Raw genomic sequence first — 22,408 nt, 5'->3', positions numbered from 1 at the left:
TTTTTAGGACTTAAAAACACAAAATGTGTTAACCTCTCCAGAAACAGAGCTCCCAAATGTGTTCCCTCAAAACTGACAAGGATCACCAGCACATTGGCTAGGATGGCAGGATATTTTTTTTTATGCACTACCTTGTGAGGTAGTAGAGATCTTAAAATTACAGCTAAGTCACCAATTCTTTTTTTTTTTAATTATAGTTAAAAGATGACCCAACATCTCTCATACCAAATAAAGGCATAGCATATGTAATAATTGCCACCTGCAGATCATTGTTTTATTGGAGGGCTAAGGAGCCAGCACAGATTTTGGCTTTCCATTTTTGTCTGTATTACAATAAAACTTTAGACTTCTTCTTTATTAAAGTTTTAAGAAAAAATGCAAAAATAAGAGGAACAATTTAATAAATTACCAATAGCCACTAACAATGGTACCAGAACCAATTAATGAAAACAAATAATCTAGATTTGGCTTTTGTTCCTGTTTTTTTTGGACAATGCAGCACAGCTGAGTCTTCTCATTTGGCCTTCAAGGTACCTTCTGGGTGAACTGTGTAGTGGTCAAAAACTAATACAGGGACAAACACACACATAGTTAGTACCCCACATATCAGAAGAGGCCACAAGTAATTCAGTAGCTAAAAAATAAAAATAATTCATGACCAACTACAGCTATATAGAGATTTGCTAATCTCTTCAAACATGTTTGATACTATCCCTCTGATTTCAAACATAAGATCTAGAAAGAACATGAGCTCGTATGTCCTAGCCGTTTCTATTTCATACAGCACCAACTTTTCAAACTGGAACAAACAAATTTTTTAATAGATTGTTAGAAGATTAAGTAAATAAATCTAGAACTCATTGATATGTCATTAATCTGGAATAACATAATCTCCATTATTGATTTAACATATACTTTGGGTGGAAGAAAAGCAGACATTTTCTGGCACGCAATAAATGAATTTTCCAAGGAACGTGGAGCAACAGTCTATCACAAACAGAAAACTGATTCATCAGAAGTGGCCAACAAGTTTTGATGAACACTACAGGACACGTGAGTGACAAAAGCATCTTCCAACTGATGATGTCAAACCTGCTATTAGACCTAAGAGTGGGAACATATAGACTCATAAAATAGCTTGGGTTGGAAGGGACGTTTAAAGCTCATCTAGTTAAAGCCCCCTGCAACGAGCAGGGACATCTTGAACTTGATCAGATTGCTCAGAGCCCCATCCAATCTAACCTTGAATGTTTCCAGGGATGGACCATCTACAGCCTCTCTGGGCAGCCTGGTCCAGTGTTTCACGACCCTCATCATAAAAAGGTCTTCCTTACATCTAGTTTGCATCTACCCTCTTTTATTTTAAAACCATTACCCTTGTCCTATTTGCTACAAGCCCGACTAAAAAGTCTGTCCCACCTTTCTTATAAACCCCCTTTAAGTATTGAAAGGCCGCAATAAGGTCTTCCCGGAGCCTTCTCTTTTCCAGGCTGAAAAACCCCAGCTCTCTCAGCCTGTCCTCACAGGACCTTTCTGATCATTTTTGTGTTCCTCTGCTGGACCCATTCCAGCAGTTCCATGCCTTTCCTGTGCTGAGGGCCCCAGAGTTGGATGCAGGACTGCAGATGGGGTCTCACCAGAGCAGAGCAGAGGGGCAGAATCACCTCCCTTGACCTGCTGGCTACACTGCTTTTGATGCAACCCAGGATACAGTTGGCCTTCTGGGCTGCAAGCACACGTTGCTGGCTCATGTTCAGCTTTTCATCCACCAGTGATCCCAAGCCCTTCTCCACAGAGCTGCTCTCAATCCCTTCATCCCCCAGCCTGTATTGATACCGGGGGTTGCCCCGACCCATGTGAACTTAGAATGAATGGAAGTAAGAAAAAAAAATAATGAATACAGCTTATTCAAATACTGTATTATTAGAAATTGTAAACTACAAACTAAACTAAAATTAAAAAAAAAATCAAAGTAAATTCAGTAAGAAGTAGGTGATAAAGCTGACTATGTAAGTTATTTAGGTAGCAGTTAAAAAAGAGCCATTGTAAGGCAGTCCATAAATGGAGCTAAAAAAACCCTGACAAACCATTACTGCTTGAAAGAAACATTATTTGTACTAGAAAAACAGTGGTAAACTCCAGAAGCCCCTGTGTACTATGGCTTCAGATGACAGAAATTAGCCACCAGAGGGAGCCCGTATAATCTAGTACAAAGGACATCACTGTACAAACAAGAAATTTCAGATACGCAGATGAGAGTTCAAGAAAATAACTGACTATATCTAGAGAAAAAATTACTGTAAATTTTTTATAGTCCATGCAATAAAACAGCCCTCCTCGGTATTTTATTACAGATTCATTCTTATTTTTACAGATATAAATTAAAGCATGGCAACTCTGCTATGAAGAACTATAACTATGGCTAGAATATACTGAAAGAAACTAAAATATGTTTTTATGTTACATCTATGTTTTCTTTATTCTTAAAATTCAGTGCTTCAGAAAGCAGCCCACCATCTAACTTGGTGTACTAGCCCACAAATAATAAGGAAGAGAGAAGGCCTACATAGTCCTGGGGGATTTTCAAGTATTTCCTTCAAACAGATTTAGGACTGGAATCTTAAGCAACAGTGACAGCTGTTAAGGCATTTTTTCTACATCTGTTTTGTATGCCAAGTCCGTATCATTTTTAAATTGAATATTTAGATTTATTTGAGGAGCCATCTCCTTCTCCAGCCTAATTAACAAATACACCACACAGAGAAAGACTTCCAACATTTGCTCCATGAGTTAAAAACACCTTTCTATTAAGAACAGTTCTCAAATGCAGGAAAGTATTTTTTAATTAAGAAAAAGCAGTCCTTACCACACTGGATGTTCCTATTTCCTTCCTAGAAGGCTGGTACTTCACTTTGCCTTCCAAATCTTTGTAATTGTCAAAGCTATATGATTCTAAGTTAACAAAAGGACTATGATAGAAGGAGTAACCAAAATTAACATCACTAGTGGTCTATGTTTCTAGTCTCTTATCTTTGACACTTCACAACTTCTTGTGAATTTGTATTCTTTTACTGCTGAAATAGCCTGTTCTTTCCCTCTGCACCATGACGGCCTTACAAAGTTGGTATCAATACAGTAATTTAATGCTGTAAAAGAAAATTCAAGGTGCATACATTTCCACACTAAACACACTACTTTCCCTTAGAATACTTTGCTATTAGAAGAATTGAAGAAATGAAATTTGCTATGGCAAAAGCTTTTATTTGGCTCCAGAGAATACAAACGGGATTTCAAGAACTCTGTAAAGCAGCAAATTAAGTGTGGAGTGTGTATAACTTCTCCCACTAAATTAAAGAGTTAAGTGTTACTTTCCTTACAATTACTATGCTGTTTAGCAAAAGCCAACACTAATAACATGGATGACTTGAAGTGCACAGTGTCCTAGGATACATTAGCAAGGGTCTTTTTAACCCAGGGAGTCAGAATCCTAAATGCAAGACAGAGATCCCTAGCTATGACACCTTGGCAACAGCTAGTCAAAGAGGTCTGAACACTTAATTTTCACGTCTTTGTCCTGATTTCAGACCAACTGAACTTGAACCCTTGAAGTTCATACCACTTCTTTCTTAAACATTACTGAAAAATTGCAAAATACACAGGAAACATTCAAAAATCATTCCATATACCATCCTACCTCATCCAACTTGGATATTAGCATTAGAGGATCACAGAAAGAATATGAAACAATGTTAAAAACACCTCACAAAGGCATTATAAGATATGTAGTAACCATATTTAACAATTTAATATAAATTCTCAAGAGCCATTCTGTTACATGCATCCTTGCTCTGAAAAAACCCTTTTTGCTTTTATACTAGAAGACAGGGATGCTAGTCAGGACTCCCAGTGCTGAAGGAAATAAACAGTACTACTGAAGTCCTGTATTCACACACCTAGTGACTGCGTATTCATGCCTAAATATTAAAGTGAACCCTTCATTTTTTCTGTAATGCTAGATACACAGTACTGCGAGATCGTCTTTTTATGACAGTCCAGGAAAGTCTTATACACCACACCCAACCAGCAGTACTTTCAGAAAGTACTACTCAGTTTGAGGCTTAGTAAAGAACAATATATACACAATCTATTAAAATGCATAATTTTATATGCTAACCAAATAAACTGATGCAACAGTTCCAACAGTTCAATAAGCACCTGTTCTGAATATATCAATAGATTTATATTAAATAAAGTTTTAAACCATAATTTATGCAGAAACACATAGCAGATAACAAAGTTTGTACAAGGAACTTCAGTTTCTTGACATATTTCACTGAGGTACCAAGGTACAGTACAGTTTAAAAGCTTCCTTGAAGGTCTACATAGAGGGACAGAGCTACAAAATGCCATGCTTTATGAACACAAATACTACATATACATAGTAAATTGTGTGTTAATCAATATCTAAGAATCATTTAATATCAAGGCTAATGAATTCTCAGAATGTGAAATTTTAAGTACATTCAAAATACAACACCTTAACAAACAGGGTTTGACCTTTTATTAGGAGTGGACATCTACAGTTTTACAATTAACATTTCCTACTCTGTTATTTTTAATCTCTTACCAGGTCTTTCCTTGCCAGTTCCTTTTGACTCAGCAAATTTCTGTATTAAACTCTCAACTGTAGTATTTGTCATGTTATTAATAAACTCTTCATGCACCTTCAAGAAGAACACACCACACAATAGGAATTTAAAAAACTGTAATTGAAAGAATGTAATTAACTTTAAAAAGTGTTTTTCTCTAGAGTTAAGGTTCAAAATTCTTCCTTCTAAAATAAACTACAGGGCTTCCAGAGATCAACAGGCATTTTATCAAGGTAGTCCTTTCTTTGCGTTAGTGGTAGCAAGTGTATGTAGAATATAGATAAACATTAGGAATGAAAGAATACAGCTTGATGATGAGTCTACGGTTTAGTTCCATTTCTTACATCTAAAGGATGTGTACCTATGTAATCTTCTGAATTTGCGAGCAACATGTCCCATTACAACGTCAGAAAGACAAGCAGTCACTTAAGCCAGCACAAGTTCAGGGTGTGAACTGTTGCTACTGTATTATCACAGCTCCCACCTGCTTCAGTAAAAGCACTACTGTTGTAATGGTTTTGGTCCGACAAAGTAATAACCACATGCTGTTAATAAGTTTTTCCAAGAAGGCAGTATGCATGCGCTTTAGAAATAAATAGTACGACCCTTGTGTATCATTGTTCATTAGCAGAAAACCTCAAAACTGAGGAAAACAGCAACTCAAATTAAGTGTACACAAATAAAACTACACTTCAAAACATCTAAAAATTAAGGACTACTTGTAAGGATTATTAATTAAACCAATTTACTTCTAAAGAAACAATACTATAAAAGCTTCTGTTACTGAAGATCTTTTGCTCATAAAACCCAAAATGCATAAAAATTTGGAAAATTTCCAGAGTGATATGATTTCAAGTTTTAGTCAAAAAAAAGCACAAGCATCCCCATTATGTGTGAAACAAGTGCTAATTTAATATCTGGGGAACAGAACTTTTAAATACGCTAAAAATTCTTCAAATTGTCAAAACACTCTGTTTTGTGTTAAGACAGAATTTATTCAGACTTCTTCTGTAAAATTTGTAATACTGAACTTATAAATGCTTCCGGAAGCCATAAAAATTTGAGCTTATGTTGAATTTACCATCCTTTGAAAGATGTGGTCTTGTAATTGCCACAAACACATGAAATGCTGCATCATCCAAACAAAAAAATTATAATATAAAAGTTACCTCTCCTATTTGTAAATGGATTTCTTTTATTGTATTTGACAATGATTCTATAATCTCTTTCATACGAAGAAGGTGCGTTTCTTCAATGTCTTGAAATTTCTGTAAACCAATACAAGCAATTAATCAAAATGAAAATATTTCTTGAAAGACTAAACCTTAAATTTTAATAATTAAATACACTAAATGGAAAAAAAGTATTTTTTTCAGATCTTGATCATGGCAATTACAGTGTTTAAGAAATGAAGGTAAAGAATTCACAGAATTACGGAACTTTAAAATATAGTATGTCCTTTTAGAAGCACTATGCAATTTTTTTACTTACTCTTCATAAACTTTCATCTACTTAGATTTTTCAAAAAATCTGACCTATTTCTAACAAAAGAAAATAGGGTTAGAAAGTGTTTACAAAAAAAAAAAAAAGAAATCTTTTCTCCATTACAGAAGAGTCTTGTTTTTTCTACCTAGACCCAGAAATCTTATTTCTGGATCTGTTTTGCACTTCCTTCTTAGCATCCTCTCTTCCTGCTCATAATAAACACATGCCTTCTCTTTTTCTAGTTAAATCTATATCCTTTGCTTCTTTAAATATGATTCATTTGTTCGATCTTTAAACTCACCATATATAATCTTTGCAGTTTGTTCCATTTTACCCAGACTTCCAGCTGACCGCCATTTTAAAATCACTTCCAAATTTTTCAATGACCCCTTCCTAGCCTAAGATCAGAACTAAAAATGTCCTCACCCTCCCCAACTGTCAACCATAATAGTCTTGAAATTTTTGTTTATTCCTGCTCTCTCTTAGTTCTCTTCCTATTTCTGTAACTGCCCTTTCAAGTGTGTCCAAACTTTGGAGCACCACTTAATCCACTCTCCAATTTGTACAGGGTTCTCTGAAGACCATCTCTCCACATTTTACACCTCCTGCTACTCTGATGCACAAACACAGCTCCATGCAGAGAAGTCAAACATCTCTAACTTCCAAACACTCAATCTTTCTTTTGCCATACTTAAAGAACTATCTAGCCATCAATCAAGCAGATTATTTTTTTTTCCTCCAGCAGCCTTCCTCTTAATTACAGAGGATATGGTCATGCTCTATAGCCTGGTCTACGATGTTGCTACTTTTACCTATTGCCTTATTATATAAACTCTATTATTTTGCTTTCAAAACTATCTATGGTCCATCTCTAACATCTGCTCTCAGTTTCTATCAGGGTGTCAACACATGTACACAATGTGTCCTTCTAATGTGTGCCCATTTCCACTACATAATTTTGACCTAAACACAAAGTCAACTTTTGAGATTTTGCCAATAATGCTTCCTTCATGTTGGTTTGAGCTCCCGTAAAACTGGAAAACAGAGGTACCAGTCTCCTTTAAACTCTTCTCTGTAATGTGTATCAAAACAGTTGGCCATTCAGAGATTTTTTTGTCTCTTATGTCAGTGCAAGCAACCCCCTCCTGCAACTGTTATTTCTTGTTTATTGTTTTATACTTAAGATTTAAAGTCTTTGAAGTAGAGCCATCTTGGCCTTGTACTGTACATAATACAAAGAGGTTCTGATCAAAGAATAAAGCTAGGTACTATAATACAACCACATCATTCATATCACAGATATAATCATTAACCAAATTGTTTACTTTCACTTTTGAAGATCCGTCCATTTTAAAAAGACATACTGAAATGAATCTGTAATGTTGATGACCCAACAAATGCAAGCCACTTCTTAGTGTTTTGAGGTACAATATGAATGAAAAATCATCAATGGGATCTTTAGCTGTCCAACTCAGTATGAACAGTTTCAGTAAGCTTTATTCCTTTTTGTAAACCTGTAGATTTGCCTGTAAGTTTTACAATGTTTTTCAAAAATGAATTATTACTCATTCTTGAACTTTATTTATAAGCAGACTGCTCAACAGCAAAATCATCCAAACTCAACTCTACTCAGTTCTAGATAAGGCAGAAGACTTTTAAGGAATAATTTAGCACTTTCAGCTATTTCGTCCTTTTCAATAATTGACTGTGCTACATGATCTTAAAAAAAGCTTCTAGCAAGGTAGAAAATCTAGCAAATAAGACATCATGTTTTCTTAGCAACTGCATAGCAACTGCATAATAAAACTATAGCTTCACTCAGAAAAATCTTTCAGCATGAGGAATTTCTGTCAGATCCAGTTTCTAACCAGCAGTGAACTGTATTTTCCTACTTCTTTAATCACAATAAAACCTTCCATGTTTACCACAGCAAAAACTGTAACTTGAAATTCAAGATTAGGAAGATCATATGTTTCAAAACTCAACCTCTCAAAATCATTTATCACAAGTCGCTTCACTTTCATAACTGCAGGTAAGGTAGTAGATGACAAAAAAGGAAAAGTATGTAAAATTTATGCAACAAGACTGGTGGAGTTCAACAAAGAAAAGAGGACAGCTAAGTGAGCATATTACTGCAGGACTGCCTAGAATAACACCACAGCAATTCAAGATGTTTGTCCTCAGAAAAAATAGTATGTGAACAGTATAAGACTGATTTAAGATTATAGATTATAATTAATTGTAGTTATAATTAATTTAAGATTGTAAGATTTAAGCCAAGCCAACTGCTTTTGCACTGAATGACCTAAGAATTCTCACACTCCCCATTGATTTTGTTTTCAGAACTAGTATATTTCAAGTGAACTGTATTCTAAATAAAGATAAGCTAGGGTAGGCTTCATATTGAAGTGGGCTTCCACATATTCATGGGTGTTGTTATTTTTTCTATTGCACCATCTTTGAAGTAGCCCTCCTGCAAACAAACTGTAGATGCAGCTACGCCATTATACTTAAAACAAATTCCATAGATAGGACAGACAGGCAGAATGGCAATTTTCATTTCCAGTATGGACAGGTGTGGAAAGTTTCCAGGTGTCCAATATCACATTAAGTGAAAATTTAAATTTTAAGTAAAAGTGCTGTTGCAGTTAAGGAAGTAAAGACATATGGACAACTGTGGTTTGTAGTGAGAGTTAACTTTGTACAATTTCTGTACTGGGGGAAAACCCAAGCCAAACCAAAAAGATCGTAACTGTCTGCCCATACCACCCTGGCAAAAAAACCCCCACAAACCACCAAAATCCAAAGCAATGCAAAAGCACAGTCAGGTTTTCCCAACTGTAACATCTGATATATTAAAAAGATTTTCTCTTCTCTCTCCATCTCATCCTGGTTTAAATACATAATACCTACGTAATAACACAAATAAGCAAGATGAACAAAGAGCACCTTCACATTCTGTCTCTAGATACAAAATAAGCTGTTACTTTTCTCACTCTTTTGTTGTACTGGATAGTTCAAATGGATTTTTTTTTTCCTTCATAATGAAAAGTCTTGTTAGTTTGCTTGCTGAAAGTCGGTGCATTTTCCGTCACTAATTCACTGACAATAAAATCCATTTCAAATACGTTTCATGTTTATCTTCTGTCAGTTCTAAACAAGAACTCCTTTCATTACTCACAGCTTTCTTGCTCACTGGAGGCAAGTTTACAGTGCAATTTAGCAGCTTATTAAAGTCATATTTGTTAAATTTTTTCTTATTGTTTCAGAAAGCAGTAAGTCAACTGCTATAAACACAGTCTCTTTTTTCTAAGGTAAGGAATAAACAGCAGACAGCTTTTATGAGACTAAATAAAAGTTTAAAGAAATCTGACTGAAGTTGCTCTGCAGTGGATCAGAAGCATTCACAGGATCTATTTCAGCGGGGGGTTCAGTAACTTCCAAAGCAAGGTATGTAACAAACAGGGAAGGAACTTCTTGATCCAGGAGAGCCACACTTGTATATGACTTGAGACAAATAAATGGAACAGTTTGGTATTTTTTCTGGTACTACTTGATTTCTTTGTAGCAAAAGTTGGATTCTACAGCAGAAGGTTATACAAACCACACAATGATGGAGTTATTGGAACACTTACTGAGCAAATACAATAGTTACATTAAAAGGAACACTACAAAAAAGTTACCATTTTGGGTAGCAGCAGTGTGTGTTCACATGACAGTTGGATTCCACCCACTCTTATTTCTGGAAGCTCTCTGAGAGGAATGTTACACTTCAGTGATTCCTTTGTTGCTATTATATAATACTTGCTTCCAAGATTTGTTTTAAGATACATATTAGTGAAGTTTAAAAAGGTTGCCTAGTCCCAAAATTCTCAAGTGATTGTAATCACACATGCCAATTGCAATCCTAGTCCCAGTTAAATTGCCTAGGGATAACCAACATGCAAATAATTTAAGTTACAGTGAGAGACATACAATGCTAAGGCAACAGATGTAAATGTGTAAGTAAGGTGGACACATATGCAAATGAGTGCAGGCCAGTGTCACACATTAAACCAGCTTAAAGATACAATTCTCTACCCTTGGTACCACATTGCCTCTGTCTTTGTGCTAGCAGTGTGACCTCTTAATAATCCAGACTGCAGGTCTCTTTTGGATTAAAGCCAACCTTCCTTCATACATTAATTTTAGCGGGTGAGTTCTACAAGGCAGTTCCTCACACAAATACTCGACAGAGGAAGAAGCATGGAAATAGGACAAGTACCACTTCTGACAACAACACTAACTTAAAACATATATTGAAAACAACATTTCAGACATCAGAGATGAGACGAGAAGTACAACAGGCCTTATGGCCTCGACCGTGGTACCCATGAATTTTCTTGTCAAACTTTTATTTTTAGTAAAGCTTTTTTATACCACCGAGTAACTGCAATCATGTTTTACACTCCACAATAAAAAAACCTCAAACATTTAAAAGTCACAGATTTTTTAAAAGGAAAAAAAATAATAATGTACATAACCTAATTTAACTCAAACTGAAAAGAAAAGCATAAAGACTATGGCTCTTTCAGCCAGAACCGAGTCGGAATACTGCAGGAAAAGATGCCTTCTGCAAACTCTTCAAGGAAAGGTTGCAAAGACTCTTAATGTAACAGTTCCGTTAAAGTCGAATTTTGCAGTAGCATGCCTGAGCACTTTGTTGCAAATGCCTGGACTGCGGGGTGGGAGGGAAGAGTTCTGGTATGTGGTATATATGGTATCCTTTTCTCTAACAGCTGTGTTGAGTATCTATTCAGGGATGAACTACATCAAATTCTAATGAAGTTCTTGAAATAGGAAAGCAGTTTACAGTTTAGGACAGGGCAGCCTACACAATCCCCATGCTGTGAAATCTTAATTTCCAAGGAGTTAAGGAAAACCTTAACACTTTCCCAATTATATGTTAAAAATACAAATATGACTGATTCTCCCTAATAATTCCATCTATCCTGAAAAAATAATCTTTGGAGCTAATGAAAAAAGCAAAGCATTTTTTCAGCCAAAAAGAAAATTTCCTTTCTTGTAAAAGCTTTACTAAACCAAGAAACGCATACAAATAAATATGCCAACCAGCCCTTAACTATTACTAAAGCAGAAATTACGAAGTTTGCTTTTTGAAATCAGTAGAAAAAAGTCTGCTATCAACAGACTTGAAAAGAATCTTTAAAACATAGTAAGAAGCAGTGTATGCATCATACAGAGAACTTGTTGTCTTCTGGAATACAGTTTAAAAGTCTTTAAAAAAAAACAACAACAGAACAGAAACGTGAACACATGTAAGGGCTTTTCACAACCCCAGGTAAACCCTGGGAAGACACTTTAACAAGCTGTAACTAAAGTGTTTTGCTGGAAGAGTACTAGAGTACTAGTGCTCAACTGTGTCATTCAAGGACACACATGGTCAACATTTGCCTTTCAAACATATTACTTTTGACATTACTTTTCATATCAATTTCCAAAGGAGATCATTCTATCTTGAACCAATTTTTCAAAAGCTTTGATTTCAAATGTCTTCAGAAATGAAACACACATACTGATCTACTTTAAAGGTAACTCATTTAATATAACACTTACCTGTGAAGTTTCTGTCATTTTCTGTTCAAAATCTGTTTTAAATGCAGCATATTTCTCCACATATAGTTTATAGGTATCTGTAGCTTTTTTTGATTTAACTGCTGCCTGTAGATCAGTACAAAAGAGTGTCAAATGTCACGCATACAATCTGATTCAAAGTTTTTAAAGCCATTATTAAAAGAAAGCCTAGGATGATCTATAAAAAAAATATTCAGGGGCATATAAAAAAGATGAAGTGTCATAACAAAATTTCACCACCAAGTAACTCAGACTCAAATGATAGGAGATTTCTATCTAAAGCTATACATAAACCACATAAAGGTAACAAAACAATTACCTTATTTAAATCCCTTTCCTTTATCAGCAATGACTAATTTGTAATATGCTTATTTTGAAATCAAATTTGAAGTTAACTAATTAGCTTTTGTCAAATATTTAGATCTGCAACAGAAAAACAGCAAGACAGCAGTGTTGGAACACAGAGCAAGCAGTTATTTGTGCAGTTCTGAAAGAGCCAATGGTAAAAGAAAAACAACAAGGTGCAGTTCTCTGTTAGAAATGAAGGAAGAAATTAGAAAGTACAGCTGTTACATCATGGTAATTTTAAGATTAAGAGATATTTGAAAGTGAAGTTAATGCAGAACACAGTGATGCCAGATTTATGCAGCTCAGTGTTGTTTATATTAGTCCTTTTTGCCTTTATAATTTATTGATTTTTTTCCATTATTTGTTGCTAATAAACCAAAATCACCTTTCTAGAAGTTTAATATTCTTAAAAGACGGAACAAAATACAGGAGAATCCCAATATTACATGGAGAACAAAAGTGAATTAAGTGATTGGTTGTGGTAGAGAAAAAGTTATTTTCAAAGTTCATAGCATGACACACATGAGATGGAGTTTTTCAGACCTTTGATATTCTTGCTATTTCCAAGTTAAAAGCCAACGAAAATAAAAAAGTCTTGCACACCAGCTTTTTTCTAGCTTCTTTGTTTAACGTGCCTACCTTTATCTTACTGAGATTTCCCATCATTTGTAACTCAAAAGCATTCCTGAATTGTTAATGACATCAGTAAGGACAGTTGTGTATTTACTATTTGTTCTAGTTATGAATAGCTCTCCTCTGCTCTTTCAAATTAATTTCAACTGTCCCATAGTAAAAACATAAATTTTCTTTTACTTGCAATGATTTGTAAAGCTGACCACTATCTGTAACTTTCAAATGAACTAACTGAAAGATGCCTTCTGGAAAGACAGAGTTATATTCTGTAATTTCCAAGAGAAAAACAACGGAAAATCATGAGTAACAGTATAGTGTTAGCACTTGTTCACCTGAGGAAACACCAGCCAGGAGTTCAAATGAAAAGAAACCAAACCTACAGCTCCATTTTTCCAGTTACAAAGAAAGCTTAGAAGTGACATAACAGAGCCTGAAAGTGCTTAATTGTGTGAAGAATATGGATCCTTCAGGCATTAAAAGGAGTGCATGACAGGTTGTAGCAAACCCATCAGTTACTTGTCCTGATTTTACTTCATGATTCTCACTCTTGCACACTCACACAGGTGAATTACCAAGAAGAAACCAGTCCTATCTTGTTTCCCAAATGCCATTTACTATGCTGAAAGTACAAGGTGTTCTATGAACACCTGGCTTTAAAAATAATTAAGACTGTTTTGCAATAAGATGATTCCAAAATTAGCCATTGAAAAGGAAGGAAATGCCAAGCTAAAATACTTAAAAAATAATATTTTTTTGGTCAAGTATTATGTAATTGAACCCCATATGCATGGGATTTTGACAAAACTAAAATATTTGCCATCTCTTGTAATTATGTTTAACAATGAGCAGAGTCTGAGTGTTATGTGCTGAAGAGCATCTAGAAAAAACAACTACTCAGCAGGACAGACAAAACGACAAAACACATGAACACTGTATGATTAACTAGAAGTCTCTTCTGAAAACAGGATGTGTCTCTTCTCAGGTTGCTAGAACTCTATTTAGCAGATTTACAGCAAGTGAAAGAATAAAGATCAGTCAAGAATTTTTTGTCAAGTCACTGTGAATAGAGAAGTTCACATGTCAGAGAACAACAGGAAATTACTACACAAGTTAACACTAAATTTCAGCTGCAGTGAAAATTGCAAGGTCTCAGATACCTCAAATCCTTCAATAAAGTATTTCTCCAAATATTTGGTTTTGTGATAAGCTCTTAGCATACTGGTGCAGGTCCCCTGCTTTCTGATAAACTAGTTATTCTGCGATTTTGATAGAAAACATTTTTCATGTTGTGCTAAAAGTAGTAAACCTATTCTCTGCCACAGAAAAATAAATGAATACAGTCTTTGTCACCATGCTTCCGAAATTACAGGTATAAATTTGAATAAAGACATGACTGAAGAGCTGTAACTGTCATGGTTATCTGCTCCCACTGGAAACATTTTTTAAGTACTTGCTGAGCATTCAACTATAGCCTAATTGTTCAAACAGAAGTATCTAGGGAAGATACATAAAAAGTAAAAAAATGGCCCTCATCCTATAGTGCTTCCTCTTTCTCCCTTCTCATGCAGACATCAGTCAGACTGAACATTTTTTTTGTTTCCAACTGAACAAGGACAATGTTACATGTTAAAAACAAGCCTTCGATAGAATCAATTTTCCTATTGGAAACTTTCAGTCTGTTTATAATAATTCAGAAAAATTATACTTTGAATAGACTGGCAGGAAAATGTGTGTCAATCCACATATTTCTGATTCATGTATAGAATCCAACACTGACTGTCACTTGAGACAGAAGCTAGAAAAAAAAGCTAGGTTTATATCAAAGGTAAAACAATCAGAACATGGTCAACAGGATCACTTTTGTCATCAGTGAAAAGCCAATAACCAACTCTATCTACTCCAACCAGATAGCAGTACAAAAGGCACTAAGACCATTCTAACAAGAACAGAATCGTACACAGCTCAGGTAATTGAAATGGAAATAGGCAGATATATCAAGATTTTAAAAGAGAAGACATAGTTTGAGACAGGGAAACATGACCTCTTTCCTCTACTATTTAGTTTACTGAAAACAGGAAAAAGTTACAGTGATGCCAGCAGATGAAAGGAGATGATCCTTCCCCTCTACTCAGCACTGTTGAGGCCACACTTGGAGTGCTGTGTCCAGTTCTGGATGTCCATTGCAAGAGAAACCTGGACATACTAAAGAAAGTCCAGTAAAGGGCCACAAAGATGATTAAGTGTCTGGAGCATCTCTCCCATGTGGAAGGCTGAGAGAGCTGGGACTGTTCAGCCTGGAGAAGAGAAGGCTCAGGGAGGATCTTATCAACAGATATAAATACCTGAAGGGAGGGTACACAGAAGACAAGAGCCAGGTTCTTTCCAGTGGTACCCAGTGACAGGACCAGAGGCAATGGGCACAGACTGAAACACACGAGGTACCCTCTGAATATCAGGAAACACTTTTTTACTGTGAGATTGACCAAGCAGTGGAAAAGGTTGCCCAAAGAGGTTGTGGAGTCTCTGTCCTTGGAGATATTCAGAAGCTGTCTGGACATGGTCCCAGCAACCAGTTCTAGGTGGCCCTGCCTGAGCAGCAGGTCGGGCAGGATGACCTCCAGAGGTCTCTTCCAACCTCAGCCATTTTGTGATTCTGTGAATGAATCAACGGCCCCAAGACCTTGTCTCGCTGAAGGGACAACACAAAACCTCCTACTCCTTAATTCAATAACAAGGGCACAGAGTGTTTGCATATTTACCTATGGAAATTTATCCAAAACCATAATAGATGCTGCAACATTTATACACAATTTCTGTAAAAGCCACTAAACAAAATTATCATATGATGCAATTATTTACAAATGAATTAAAACTTCAGTGCAGTTAGAGCAAATATGGAGTAAGTGTAAATAAAACATAACTAAGTATTCAAAATATCATGCACATTATGAAATAGCCACAACTACTACTTTTTACTGTCTTTAGCCCCTTCTGGGCACTTTACTTGCTAATAACAAGGTGAATGTGTTACTGATTGACAATACAATGAATTAAAGTATAAGATGTCACAGAACTACCTTATCAACTTCTCTCTGTGTTGCGCCTTCCTTTTTCAAACGTTCTTGTTCGACACATTTCGCATTGTAGTTTTCCTTTGATTTCTGTAAGGCCTGAGTAATACTTTGAATATTTTGCACTGCTTCCAATGTTCCTGAAACATCTTCTTTAGTCTGCCAAATATCACATAGTTGTCAAAACCAAACCATTTTAATTTTAATGTTAACAAGTCATTGCATGCATAAGAAAAAAAATTAATAACCTTTTTATAAGCTTTGATTTGTTCATCTCCATACTTGTGAACTTCTTTTATTAGTTCTTGTAATCTCCGCACAAGATCCAAGTGACAGCTCGCTAGTTTTTCTGTTGAGGTTTTGAAGACATCCCAAACTGGTGCAAATGTCCTAGATTGAGGAAAATTATATGTGATGTTCATCTGGATTTTTCCCTTTTAATTGACTATAATTTTTTTCAATAGTGCTAAAAGATAAGTGAAAGTTTACAGAAGTTCAGCTCTGTTCCTAAAACTGAAACGAAAACCCCAACAACTGCTGTAAATTCCTATTAAGTATGTTTCAAATGTACTTGGAATCCTGTCTAATTTTTCCATTTTTTGTGTTTTACCTGTATTGCTGTGTTTTACTACTTAGAGTCAAAGTTCACTTAATCTTCTCTATCATCAGCAGGCAACAGTGACAAGTGATATTCCTAAAGATGATGCAAGAGCAGCTCAAAATAAATTTAACATATAGCAGTATTTTTATGTGTATACTTGAACAGTGCAAACACATCAGAAATTACTTGGTTATTTACATTTCTAGTTGTCTTACATTATTACAGCCACAGATGGAAAAAATATTGGGAAAGATGGTCTGCCACTGAAAGGGATTTACTGATTAACAGAGATTAACCACATGGCAACGGAGGGTGGGGGACAGGTCATTCCTCAGATTCAGATTTCTATACTGAACGGATTTCTCCACCTAGTCCAAAGATACACTCCTACCTCAGTCTCATGGTTAATGCTGCTGAAAAATCAATATTGTACATAGCCTTTAAAGCACTGACATTCAAACTAACATGCAGATACAGAACCTTTGACGAGCAGCAACAACTCGTATCAAATTATCCACTGATGAAAGCTCCCCACATTTCTAGCTGTGATTACTAGAAATAAAATCTAGCCTCATGTAAGAAGCCTGAGTTGCTGGCATAATCTTTCTAAAGAAAAAACATCCATTAATCATTCCAATTTTTAAAAATATACCCCATGTATAAAATGTTAAATAAACTGTGGAGTAAATCTATTGAAAAATCTCAACATCTTAACATATCTGAGGACAGAGACAACACTCCAGAAAGAAGAAATAATAGAAATAAATAAATTTACTGGCACATTTGCAGACCATGTGTTCTCTCTTCAGAATAATTACCATAGGCTTGGGCACACAGAATAGAAAGCTACATTCTTTATCATATCTGAAAAGAACCCAACCTTAAACAACAGAGGAACAGACAGTTCCTTCATGTTTGTGTTTGAGGTTTTTTTAAACTGTGAATAAAGAACTGTATTGTCTCCTGTTTTTATCATAGCTGCTTGATATTTTGCATGGTTGCTGAAGAACTAACAATAATTTTTAAAGATGGCAAAGTTATGCTACCTTCAACATCATCAATAAAATATTCAGAATCAAACTTGATTCTTAACATATATGCAGTTAATTATTTCTCTTTGGTACACTTACTTACCCAAGTTGTGTGTAATTGCTCGCTGATTTGGCTAGTTTTGTCATTGACCTCGAATATGCCTCCTCTATTGTAGCCCTGCCAAAGAAAGCCATCAAAAGCATAATTGAAATTTTGAAGATACTTGAAGACAGATGAATATGCATCCTAAAGGTGCAAAACAGAGGACTTTTTACTTCAGCTGAAAATTACTCCTTTTTAATGACTCCTCAAAACCAATAAAAAAAATCACATAAGTATATTGAAAAAAATAATGTAAGAACCCTGTGAGAGAATGTTGCAGGGAACAGAAACACGTAAAACCTAGGGACTCGACTTGAAAAAGACTTCCTTCCTTCTTATACTCTCTGCTTTTCCCCTCCACCTCTAACATTCTTTAATAACAGTCAGAACAAAGTGACATAACAATCACCCACCTAGATTGCCTAAACACCAGAGATTTACAGAGCAACAAAATCAAATATATTTGTAATGAAAACACTAAAATAAACAAACTGCATGCTTACTGAGCAATCACATTAAACAAAATGTCTTGCTTAGTCTTTTGTAGGTGGAAGTTGGTGTAGGGTTTTTTTGGTTGGTTTTTTTTCATTTCTTTGCATAGTGATATTTTAGTTTGGAAAACAGGAAAATAACATGCAATTAAAAGTATTATGTTCTACTGTTTATACTAATTTTTAAATAAGGTTGTTTCAATATATTCTGATTTATTTTGAATAACCTCTTCCCTACATAAAGTTTCAGTATATTTTCCTGCACTCAAACCCACAATTACACTTGTCTTTTGGAGAGTCAAAATCCAAGGGTCTGCATAGATTTCCTCCTTAGAACCTCTGCTGGGGCAATTGCCATGGAACAGCAGTCATACACAGCACATCACAGCAAGTCCTTCCCCCGTCAATCTTCCTCATCCTCCTATTACTAAAGTAAAGACACACACTATTTTAATTTTTCACCCCAAATCAATATTCAGTATGTAATGTCAGCTTAGATTTAGAATGATCCTGAATTTGAGCAAATGCTATAATTTCCTTTTCTTGAAAATGCAAAAGCTTGAAGCAATTTCTTTCTTTCTAATAACTTTATTCAGGAGCAAAAGAGAGAAAAAAAGGGAGGTGAAGAATTCACCCCTCTCTGAATTTATACCATGACTATAATCACTTGTTGCTGGGGCAGAGGTTTTTATTTCTCTTTCACAGCAACACTTTCCAAGGAAGAAGAATCATCTTCCAAAAATATGAAACAAAGTATAAGTAGTCACCGGAAACAGAAGGGCATGTATTTAAACCTACTGAACTCCCAAAATAACCATCCAGTCAGTTGGACAATCAATTTGGAAAAGGGGGTTAAACTGTAAAATGCAGTAACTCAATTACATTTTAAATCTCACCTACAAACATCTGCAAAGTCAGTCACTGTAAAAAAACCTTAAATAACTTATCCTCCTTCCACATATGTAAGTATTTTGATGATATAAAAATGTTTAAGTTTCCAAGGTTTGGAATTCTTGCTCACTGCACAGCAACAAGCCCGTATGCACAGACACCCAGAAGAGACACTTAGGTTTTGCCAATTACCATGATGAACAATATATTTTGATTCATTATCAGTAGCTTCTGTAAAAGTTTTCTAAATTTTACAGCTCAGTGCCTAGGTTCCCCCCCTCACACACACACACCCCTTTTAATAAAAAACCCACAAGATTTCTGACCAAATTCCACAACTCTGTTCTTTGGAACAATTTACAGCATACTTAACCTGAGCAATCTCCACAAAACTGGAGTTCTGCGACCTGCCACACATTGTCAACATACAACAGTTACAAACACAGCGAAAAAATGCTGTTACTGACCAGTTGGGCACGTATATCTACATTTGTCCTACCAACTGACTTCCCAGAGTAATCTGATGTACTGGTAACACACTATGAACACCTCAGTAAATTAATTTTCACCCATTTGAAAATCTGTCTTTGCTTAGGATCTGTTAAAAATTTAAAAGTTAAATAGGAATATATGCATTGCAAGCTTCTTCTGATCAAGGAGATTCTTTTTATGATGCTTACAAGCAACTGGTGCAGAAAAACATTTGAAAGACTTCTGGAGAAAAGCCAACACAACACCTATTCAATTCCTAGCTGAGCACAGTATTTTCTTAAATGTAAACAGCTTAGGTGTTAAACACACAAAAACATAAGACAGTTCAACTACAAAATCTTCCCAGTATTTAAAGAGAAAAACCTGTGTGGGCAGCCCAACCTTCTTATATTTTCACCTCTTTAAAAACAAAATTTCTACATGCTTTATCAAGAACAGAACAAAGATATCTATCTTTCAGCAAATACGTAGATAGATAACCTGTCCCACCCAAGATCTACCAACACTGAGCAGATTGTCTGCCACAAAATTCAATATTTCAGAGGACATATTTCTGAAGCACAGATCTCTCAGTTCTTTCAGTACTTGACCATTAACGAATACTCAAAAACAGAAACGAAAAAGTGAAACAACACTGCTGAAAATTGAATTGGTATTGACTAACTGAATACAGCCAAGGAGGAAACCTGATATCCAGTTGGAAGAGCAGATACAGTGTAGAAATAGTTCATTACAAATGAACAGATGCCAAACATTTTTGTTTTTCTCAAAGGAAACAACTTTGCAATTTCAAAAAGTTCTTAAGAAAAGTTTTGAAAGAAAAATCTTAAAAAGAATTCCTTAAGCTGAATATAATAATAATAATAATAAAATACATTTTCCCACATCCTAAACAATTTTTCTTTTTTCATTACTATTTCCAAGGCTGCAGAAAAGGGAACAATAGACTCTTCCCCAATTAGGCTGCACACACCAAAACATTATTCTGAACAGCGCAAGTAGCAGAGACTGCCTTCATACAGACATGTGCCCTTTGTGCCCTGAGCAGTCTGTACACCCAAATACACTCAACCATCTTTCCTCTCTCTCTCTTTTAGATTATTCCATAAAAAAACCCAAATTCTCTGGCTAGTCTGGAGACTCCATCAATCCTGGCTGACCTGGTGACTACTGTCAAACAGCACATACAAAGTCCTCCAACTTGTTAAAAGTATCAGCTCAGATTTGTCTCCTCTACCTATCCAGCAGTTTTCAGTTTTCACTCTCCTATGTCTCCACTTTTGAAAAAAATGGCCAATATGTTGAAAAGAAACGGCAGGACAGATGTGAAGAAAGTTCAAATGTATGTAAGTTTAGTTTTCAGAGAGAACAGTTCAGAAAATAAGGTACATAAAATTCAGGACATAAAAACACTAGAACTAGGAGGCTCCTAATAAATGTTGTTCATCCACTCATGTATTTCTAGCAGAAAACAGTACTGCAAAACAATATTCAGAGTATACTCTGTGGAGGAAGAAGGGTAACAGATAACTGTGTGCAACATCATTTCTTTGCAATAAACAAAGATGCAAAATAGAACATGGTCAAGACAATTGGACTTGTTATAAAATACTGTTGAAGTACTGCCCAATTCAATTTATTTTGTCCTGGTTTTGGCTGGGACAGAGTAAATTTTCCTCCTACTAGCTGGCATAGCGCTGTGTTTTGGACTTAGGATGAGAAGACTGTTGATAACACAGTGATGCTTTAGTTGTTGCTGAGCAGGGCTTACACCAGTCAGGGACTTTTTCAGCTTCCCCTGCTCTGCCAGGTGCACAAGAAGCTGGGAAGGGGCACAGCCAGGACAGCTGACCCCAAAGGGCTATTCCAGACCATAGGATGTCATGCTCAGCTTATAAACTGTAGGGAGTTGGTCAGGGGGCAGTGATTGCTGCATGAGGACTGGTGGAGTAGCGTTTAGCAGGTGGTAAGCAGGTGCATTCACTTGTTTTTTTTTCCTGGGTTTTGTTCCTCTCCCTCTTTCTTGTTGTTTTCCTTTTCATTGCTACATTATTATTATTATCATAATCATCATCACTCCAATTATTAAACTGTTCTTATCTCAACCCACAAGTTTTCTTACTTTTGCTCTTCTGATTCTCTCCCCCATCCCACTGGGAGGGAAGGGTGAGTGAGCAGCTGTGCCACACTTGGTTGCTGGCTGTAGCTAAACCACAACATTACTAAAGTGAGGACACAAAATATTTAAGGTCCATTTATTTCTTTGAAATTACAAACTATATGCCACAAACTACCGCTATCTTAGACTGGGACTGACCAGTGGTGCACCCCTCACTTAAAATTACCACCTACTTGGCATTCAACTGCTTTTTTTACTGGCAGCCTAGCACACTGAGATACATCAGTAAAGCAGAACTGAAGAAAACACAACATTTAACACAAGGTTTAACATCCTGATGGGAGATGCTCACGGAAAGGACTGAACTTCCTGCTGGTCTGTATCACTGACAGATGTTTTCCAATCCCAGGGCAAGTTGCTCTTATGGAACTACACTGAAGCCTTGTCAAATAAATTGAAATGTATCACTATTCTTGTGAATACTGGTGCGTTAAAGAGAACTGAAATTTTTCACATATTTTACCAAAAATCCTGTAAGATGGCTGCATATCTCTGACACATCCTGATCTATGCATAAGAACAGAAAATACATTTCTTAATCTGTCATTGAGGATAAAGTGCCCATATGGATCCTCATGTATTCCTACACGGTCATTAATCTTTAGTCTTAAATGTTGCTTAAACTTGTTTAAATGGTGAAAAAAAAAATTTTCTTCTTGACAAATCATTAGAATTAATTAGCAGAAACTTCAGCTGAAACATTTTTAATATGTGGAGAAATGCCCAAATATTTTGTTTATTGATTGCAAAGGCACATCTCATTTAAAATTTAATTTGAAGAAGCTGACAGTGAAAAAAAC

At 35.6% G+C, this 22,408-nt stretch overlaps 1 protein-coding gene across 4 annotated transcripts in view; it reads right to left on the bottom strand.

Moving 5' to 3' along the window:
- FCHO2 (FCH and mu domain containing endocytic adaptor 2) overlaps positions 1-22,408 on the bottom strand; it is a 97,038-nt gene that overhangs the window by 59,957 nt on the left and 14,673 nt on the right. For all 4 annotated transcript variants that reach the window (XM_035897519.1, XM_009642179.2, XM_035897517.1 and 1 more), the window contains 6 exons: positions 17,556-17,630; positions 16,069-16,210; positions 15,827-15,979; positions 11,751-11,855; positions 5,819-5,917; positions 4,628-4,724 (listed from right to left, as the gene is read on the bottom strand). In XM_035897519.1, coding sequence (XP_035753412.1) covers positions 4,628-4,724; positions 5,819-5,917; positions 11,751-11,855; positions 15,827-15,979; positions 16,069-16,210; positions 17,556-17,630 — 671 coding nt within the window. The remainder of the gene's footprint in view (positions 1-4,627; positions 4,725-5,818; positions 5,918-11,750; positions 11,856-15,826; positions 15,980-16,068; positions 16,211-17,555; positions 17,631-22,408) is intronic.

The sequence above is a fragment of the Egretta garzetta genome, unplaced genomic scaffold, assembly GCF_000687185.1.
Source record: "Egretta garzetta isolate BGI_Z169 unplaced genomic scaffold, ASM68718v1 scaffold617, whole genome shotgun sequence".
In the NCBI taxonomy this organism is placed as follows: Eukaryota; Metazoa; Chordata; class Aves; order Pelecaniformes; family Ardeidae; genus Egretta; species Egretta garzetta.
Note: the sequence above shows the minus strand (reverse complement) of the source record. Positions and strands in the feature narration are given on the sequence as shown.